This window comes from Blennius ocellaris (genome assembly GCF_963422515.1).
Source record: "Blennius ocellaris genome assembly, contig: SCAFFOLD_89, whole genome shotgun sequence".
Lineage (NCBI taxonomy): Eukaryota > Metazoa > Chordata > Actinopteri > Blenniiformes > Blenniidae > Blennius > Blennius ocellaris.
Genome location: NW_027661830.1, coordinates 1 through 8286, shown reverse-complemented (window position 1 = coordinate 8286; position 8286 = coordinate 1). Strand labels below are relative to the sequence as shown.

General features: G+C 49.2%; 1 protein-coding gene across 1 annotated transcript; it reads left to right on the top strand.

The window, feature by feature from the left end:
- Nucleotides 1-1840: 1840 nt before the first annotated feature.
- On the top strand, nucleotides 1841-5179 carry LOC308148790 (uncharacterized protein; the record flags this gene model as incomplete). Its single annotated transcript, XM_080522304.1, has 3 exons — nucleotides 1841-1977; nucleotides 2160-2241; nucleotides 4627-5179. A coding segment is annotated over exon 3 (474 nt), but the record flags the coding sequence as incomplete, so codon positions are not given.
- Between the last annotated feature and the right edge of the window lie 3107 nt (nucleotides 5180-8286).

The following is an 8286-nucleotide window of genomic DNA, read 5'->3' as shown; positions in this document are numbered from 1 at the left end:
CTGGAGAATCTTCATCTGGAGTCTTCCTCTGGAGTCTTCCTCTCTGGGAGGTGGTGTTTCCATAGCAGTGATGCTATGGAAGCGCTCTACTGCCCCCTGTAGGCCAGTGTGAGGGTCAACGGCTCAGCTGGAACCTTCCTGTGCAGGCTGACGAAATGAAGTTGCTCTGGATCTTCTTCACCAGGACGTCCAGCCCAGGTTAGCTTTAATTGAAGGAGAAGATCTTGTTGCTGTCCAACTTCTCCACTCAATACCTCTGATGGAGATCAGCTGCAGACGTCTTCCTGAGCTCAACGGTTATCTCCCTTGTTTTGTCTACACTGAGGATGATCTCCTCAGCCGAGACCTTTCCTCCAGTCCTCACCACCTGAGCTCTGTCAACCAGGACGTCCAGGACCCAGCTGCAGGTGGAGGTCAGGACACTTTGGTCACTCAGCTTCCACAATCATCTTCTCCAGGCAGGGGGTGTTGAACACGCAGTGGTCGTCCAGCACAGCATTCTGGGATACGAGCCTCTGCTGTCCAGGTGTTATAGAGTGTGGTGGAGTACCAGGGCCCCGTGTCGTCCACTGGGCAGGTTGGACGAGAGATCAACTGGAGATCAATGTTTCAATTCTGAAACATCTCCTTTAGAATATTTACATAGACTTTTATAAAAGCTCTGTGGGATTTATTAAAGTCTTAAATTAGAGTAGAATTTTGTGTGTGTGTGTGCGTGTGTGTGTGTCCACCTTGAGAACTGTGTGCGTGTGTGTGTGTGTGTGCGCGTGAGTGTGCGTGTGTGTGTGTGTGCGTGTGTGTGTGTGCGTGTGTGTGTGTCCACCTTGAGAACAGTGTGTCTCACCTGTCCCTGTGTGATTTATGTCTCCACCATGCGGCACACTGTCGTCTGCAGAAGAGAGCGTGCGAAGAGAGGGGAGGAGCTCTCACTCTGACACGGATTCTGTGCACGTTTGTGTTTGGCAACATGAATCCTCTGCTTGTAACAAACAACAATGTAATAACATAGCAAAATATTTCAGAGTTTTGCAAAAATTTTATTCTCAATGAATGAATATGACAATATCCTTTCCACTATACATATTTTTGATAGGCAAACTCCGCAAATCCTGCAAAAGCAATCTAATAAATGCAGTTTTATTACATTATTTTGAGCAGTTATTATATTTCGTAAAGATACTTCTTTAATAATGTAATAATTATCACATTATAGGCTAAATAATGAGAATGGATCAGATATCATATGTCACTATTGGCATGTTATTACATTACTGGATTTTATTGCATTAATAAAGAGGCCAAAATATGACAATAATGGAAAGTATATAGTACGTATGTTGTGCTTGACTTCCTTTGGCTACACACCATATGTTCACTTTAAATATCTATTAATGAACTTAAATTAGTTTTATATTAAATTAGTATATATACATATAGATGTATATACATATACACCCGCACGAACACACACACACACACACACACACACACACACACACACACACACACACACACACACACACACACACACACACCAAAAATAATACAACTAATTGAATAACTTAACTAAATTCAACTAATATAACTAGCTTAAGAAATTTACACAATTGAAATGAACTCATTGAAACTTAACTGATTTAACTAATCAAACTGATTTAAATTAAATCAACTAAACTTAAATGACTTCCCTAAAAAAACTGAAAGAAAAAAACCCCCAAACAAACCGACAAAGTTACGTGTTGATCAACTTCTGTTGATAGACGATCTTTGTCGGGCCCGAGTGGGAGGGCTCTCTCTCTCTCCGAAGTTTGCCGAGCGAAGCCGAAGCGGGCCTCCGGTGGAGCTGCTCCCTTCAACCTGAGCTGTTTTTCTCTCTTTGTCCTCTTCACGACGACCGGTTTCCCCTCTAACGCCATGTCGGACACACATGATACAACCCTCGGCTGTCTGGAGCTTGGATTTAAGCGCTAAAAGGAGGTGAGAAGAGCAGGAGGAGGAGGAGGAGGAGAGGAGTCTGGATCCCGGCGGGCATCATCACATGTCACCGCGGCGGACGGATCCCTGACGAACCGGGGCCGAACCGGCGCTCCGGTGCTGACCTTGCTCCTGCTCGGTGGGGTGTTTTTTTTAAATTTATTATTATTGTGTTCCGGCTACAGATTTGTGTTGTCCCCCGGTGAAGCAGCTCCTCTCCCGGGATGGTCTGATGTTTACCACCGCCGGCTGAGCAGCGTTTACTGGGTGAGTGAAACATGGAGCAGGTGTCTGCTGCTTCTGCACCACCGTCACTGTTTTATTGCCCCCGCACGGGGTAGAAACGTGCCTGTCTGTGTGTAACATTCCCCCCACGTCCTCTGCTCCCCCTCCATGGTGGCAGGAGGGGGAAAAAAGGAGACTCTTATGTAACCCTGAGGGATTCCTTACTGCAAGATTTCCTGTGCAGGGAAAACATGGTGCATGTGGACGGTGGAGGAGGCAAACACACTCTGGAGAGGGTCCTCGACCCTCGATACAAAACTGAGACCGTCGATAGAGAACCTTAGAGCCTGGATGGTGAACCTGAGACCCTCAATACAGCGTCCTAGACCCTCTGTACACAGCTGAGACCCTCGATAGAGATCCTGAGACCCTCCACACAGGATCCTATACCCTTGATAGAGATCCCGAGACCCTTCATACAGGGTCCTAGACCCTCTATACAGAGCTGACACCCTCGATAGAGAACCGGAGACCCTCAATACAGGGTCCTAGACCCTCTATACAGAGCTGACACCCTTGATAGAGACCTGAGACCCTTCATTCAGGGTCCTAGACCCTCTATACAGAGCTGACACCCTCGATAGAGAACCTGAGACCCTCAATACAGGGTCCTAGACCCTCTATACAGAGCTGACACCCTCGATAGAGAACCGGAGACCCTCAATACAGGGTCCTAGACCCTCTATACAGAGCTGACACCCTCGATAGAGAACCTGAGACCCTCAATACAGGGTCCTAGACCCTCTATACAGAGCTGACACCCTCGATAGAGAACCGGAGACCCTCAATACAGGGTCCTAGACCCTCTATACAGAGCTGACACCCTCGATAGAGAACCTGAGACCCTCAATACAGGGTCCTAGTCCCTCTATACAGAGCTGACACCCTCGATAGAGAACCTGAGACCCTCAATACAGGGTCCTAGACCCTCTATACAGAGCTGACACCCTCGATAGAGAACCTGAGACCCTCAATACAGGGTTATAGACTCTCTATACAGAGCTGACACCCTCGATAGAGAACCTGAGACCCTCAATACAGGGTCCTAGACCCTCTATACAGAGCTGACACCCTCGATAGAGAACCTGAGACTCTCAATACAGGGTCCTAGACCCTCTATACAGAGCTGACACCCTCGATAGAGAACCTGAGACCCTCAATACAGGGTCCTAGACCCTCTATACAGAGCTGACACCCTCGATAGAGAACCTGAGACCCTCAATACAGGGTCCTAGACCCTCTATACAGAGCTGACACCCTCGATAGAGAACCGGAGACCCTCAATACAGGGTCCTAGACCCTCTATACAGAGCTGACACCCTCGATAGAGAACCTGAGACCCTCAATACAGGGTCCTAGACCCTCTATACAGAGCTGACACCCTCGATAGAGAACCGGAGACCCTCAATACAGGGTCCTAGACCCTCTATACAGAGCTGACACCCTCGATAGAGAACCGGAGACCCTCAATACAGGGTCCTAGACCCTCTATACAGAGCTGACACCCTCGATAGAGAACCTGAGACCCTCAATACAGGGTCCTAGACCCTCTATACAGAGCTGACACCCTCGATAGAGAACCTGAGACCCTCAATACAGGGTCCTAGACCCTCTATACAGAGCTGACACCCTCGATAGAGAACCTGAGACCCTCAATACAGGGTCCTAGACCCTCTATACAGAGCTGACACCCTCGATAGAGAACCTGAGACCCTCAATACAGGGTCCTAGACTCTCTATACAGAGCTGACACCCTCGATAGAGAACCTGAGACCATCCACACAGGGTCCTATAACCTCTACAAAGAAGTTGATTCAGTTGTTTATAGAAGGCATGTCTTTGTTGCATTTTCATTCCATTTGTTTGGAACGTGATGTTTGTTTACATGTACAAACGATGTAGTTTGCATGCCAGGTTACGCTATAAACGTTAACGACCAAGTTGGATTGTTATTACCATGACTGCCAAAATAAAACTACTAAGTCCAAGAGAATATGGACGGTGAGACGTGACATGCTAAGTCTTGGCCCTCAATAGTAGTGATCGTTCTTCATGTGGCCCTTTTGGAACTTTAGTTGCCCAGCACTAGTTTTTAAGTGTGTGTGTGTGTGTGTGTGTGTGTGTGTGTGTGTGTGTGTGTGTGTGTGTGTGTGTGTGTGTGTGTGTGTGTGTGTGTGTGTTTTCAAACGGCTCCAACTCGTGGTCTGGCTAACTACATCGTTTTCAACTTCTCTCCTGTTTCCTTAAAAACAGACATTGTTTTCCAAAAGTTGTCTTTTCTGAAACCAAAGTGCGACACACTATTGTTCTATAACTTCACATTATTATCATATCGAAGTCTAAAAGAATCTTCATCTTCCTCCACAGAGCTCTTCCTCCACTCCTACCTTCTTCCTCGGAGGTTTGGACGCCCCTTCCCCGTCTACCTGCCCTCCCCCCCTCTGCGATGACGTCACCGGACTCGCCGCCGCTGGTCTCCCCCTCCCCGTGCCCCGCCCCTCCCCCGTCCCTCCCCTCCTCCCCCGTGCCGTCCTCCCCGGCTCCGTCATCCTCCTCCCTCCCGGCCCCCCCCTCGCTGCCCCCCACGGGGGAGGTGATGGTCCTGGCCCTGGGCAGGAAGAAGCAGCGGGTCCTCATCGCCCTCTCCATCCTGCCCAACCTCTTCTTGGCCTTCCTGTTGTCGTCCGACCCCCTCATCACGCTGTCGCCCCGCCACCGCTGCCACCTGCCGGGCCCGCCGCCCTCGCCCGAGGTGCTGAATGCCTCCCTGCCCTGGGAGAAGGGGGAGCGGGCCGGGGAGGGCGGCGGACTCTCGCAGTGCAGGCAGTTCGCCAACGGGAGCCAGACGGCGGTGGTGGACTGCGAGGACGGCTGGGACTACAACGTGACGGAGGGGCTGAAGAACAACATCGTGACCGAGGTAAAAGCTCCGGTCAGGTAACAGCCGAGAGGTTGCATGTTCTTCTTGTGCTCATTTGACTTTTACTCCCAACAATTCAAAGGCGGGGAACTGTCTCTCTCTCTCTCTCTCTTTTCGAAAACTCTTCCTGTAAACAGGAAACTGCGGCTGTTGTAACTAGTCGTTCTGTACATGCTCAGTAGAGACAATCAGAACCAAGTTTCCTCCAGATTGTCAAGAGTCCCAATCCACGTTCTCCTGGGACGTGTTCATTTATAGTCAAAGTCCCAGTTAGCCAACAGCCAAAGTGAGTGAAATCATAAACATTCTGTCAAGTTTTGTGTCCGTTTCGAGAGACGGCGGTGCTCCGAGTCTCTGCAACTGTCACTTTTATATTATACCGACTCCCAAGATGGAACTTTTCTTTGACGCTCGCGACTTGATGGTCATCTGTTCATACGAATGTCATATTCTCTCCATTACGTTTATAGCGTATTGTTCTCCGCACACGCACACACACACACACACACACACACACACACACACACACACACACACACACACACACACACACACACACACACACACACACACACACACACACACACACACACTCGTGTGTAGTTTCATTACAAAAACAACCAACAGCACCACCTTGTGGCCTGGCATGCTAACGTGCGTCATTTTCAGCGTTTCTGCCATTCCCTTGTAAATGGACATTGTTTTCAAAATGTTGCCGTGGCGACACAACACATTTGTGAAGTGAAAACACAAAAACGTTTTCCGCTTTCACTTGAAAACATTGTTGTGTGAATTGGGCTTGAATTCAGGGTCATGATGGCGGGTCCAGGTGAACATAGGAGAATGTGCAAACCACCGTGTTCATTTAATACGTCATCATGTAGGTAGAGATGAAACTGGGAGCAACACATGTTTTTCTTCACCATTTGCTTGGATTTTAGTGGTGATTTTTAAGTGTTTTAGTGTAAATATTCACCCAGCAGATGAGCGGCGGAATCATGCCTGTTGTTGTTGTTGTTGTGTTTCATCATCGGCGTGACTCTGCGGCTCGTTTTCAGCAGATTTAGAGTTGAAAATGATTGATCAGAGTTCATTCATTAACTGGTTTTTCCACGCCTGCTAGTTAAATATCCTGCAGGTTTACCGAAGCGGTATTCACAAAGAAGCGAAGTGACGCAGTTATACAGTCATCATTACATAAGTGCTGTATGTTGTAACATGTTATAATATTACTAGATGGGCCTCGGGGTTCGCTCTTGTTGTAAAGCTCAAATATTTACACTGTGAACAAGTGGGATTCTGCTTGAAATCAGACGGCAGAGTGGAGAATGTTGAGTTTTTTCTACTTGTTAGTGGAGAAAGAGCAGAAAGAGGTGAGGAGTGACTCCATCAAAGCTTTGAATCACATTCAGATCCTCTCGGAGCTTCTCCGTGACTCAGGAGAGGTTTCTCCACGTCACAACGAGTCGAGAGGGAATGTGAGGAAATGAACAGGAAGTGCAGCTCAGTTTACATGACAGTGGAATTAGAGTGACCTGTGACCTCTCACCTCCATGAGAGGTCCTGCAGGCACAGTGAAGGTCAGCTCCAGGGAGTAGAACCTGCCACTTCTCTACACTCAGATCCACGAAAACCTCCTGGACAGACAACATAGAACATCATTCACACTCTTTTCTCTTTTCTTACTTTGTCTCAGTCGCTGCTGACGGCGGAACAGGAACCTTCATGGGGATAAATGTTTTTTTTTAGTTTGAAAAAGAAACGTTTTCTCCCTGTTTCACAGCAATTCTTTATAGTTTGAATTGGTTGTGAACGAAATCTCTCACTAAAGTAAACAATGACGACTAAATCAACATTTTAATGAAACTTTCTGGTGCAAAATGCAATGAAATGACCAGAAGACTTCTCCTATAGCTGTTGCATTATGGGAGTTTTTACAAATCTCATCTTGGGTCTCAGTGTTTATATTTTGAAGGAATTTGTTAAAAAAAATAAAGTTTGAAGTTTGGCCCATGTGGTCTGGTGGTGATGTACTGCAGTACTCCTCCTCAGTGAGCAGCTATATTCTTTATACACTCGCTGATTCTACACATTCCTGGAATAATGGACAACGTCCACAATTCACTCTTCACCGTCGTGTCCTTAAGTTCAACACGAGCCGTCTACTGTTCCGACGCCACATTCCTGTTTGAGACGGATCCTGGTGTTTCCCGTCGTGAGAGAACCACACCCAGCCGGCGGGACACTCTTACACTTTGACTGGTTCACAAAACTCTCTTTTGTTTGGTTTTTGTCTTGGCCGTCGGGCCGACGAGCTCCGCTTTTCTTGGCTGAGGCGGCGGGAAGCGGGACGCCGCCGATCGATACGCAGCGCCGAGCTGATGCTCGCATGCTGAGGCAGCACTTTTCCCTGCAGTGGAGTCGCAGTGAAACTCTCCAGGCTTTAGTGGCTTCAGGCCTGATGACAAACCAGTCGGAGGAGTTTTCTAAACCCGTCTGTGTGCATTCTCTCCTCCTCTTCCTCCTCCTCTTCCTCCTCTTCCTCCTCCTCCTCCCCCTCCTCTTCCTCCCTCCTCCTCTTCTCCTCCTCTGCTCCTCCTCTCTCTGTCCTCTGCTCCTCCTCCTCTCCTGCTCCTCCACTCTCCTGCTCTCCTCCTCCTCCTCCTCCTCCTCCTCCTCCTGCTCCTCCTCCTCCCCCTCCTCCCCCTCCTCTTCCTCCTCCTCCTCCTCCTCCTCCTCCTCTCCTCCTCCTCCTGCTCCTCTCCTCTCCTCCTCTCCTCCTCCTCCTCCTCCTCCTCCTCTCCTCTCCTCCTCCTCCTCCTCTTCCTCCTCTCCTCCTCCCCTCCCCTCCTCTTCCTCCTCCTCTTCCTCCTCTCTCCTCCCCCTCCTCTTCCTCCTCCTCCTCCTCCTCCTCCTCCTCCTCCTCTTCCTCCTCCTCCTCCTCCCCCTCCCCCTCCTCTTCCTCCTCCTCTTCCTCCTCCTCCTCTTCCTCCTCTTCCTCCCCCTCCTCTTCCTCCTCCTCCTCCCCCTCCTCCTCCTCCTGCTCCTGCTCCTCCTGCTCCTCCTGCTCCTCCTCTCCTCCTCCTCCTCCTCCTCCCTCCTCCTCC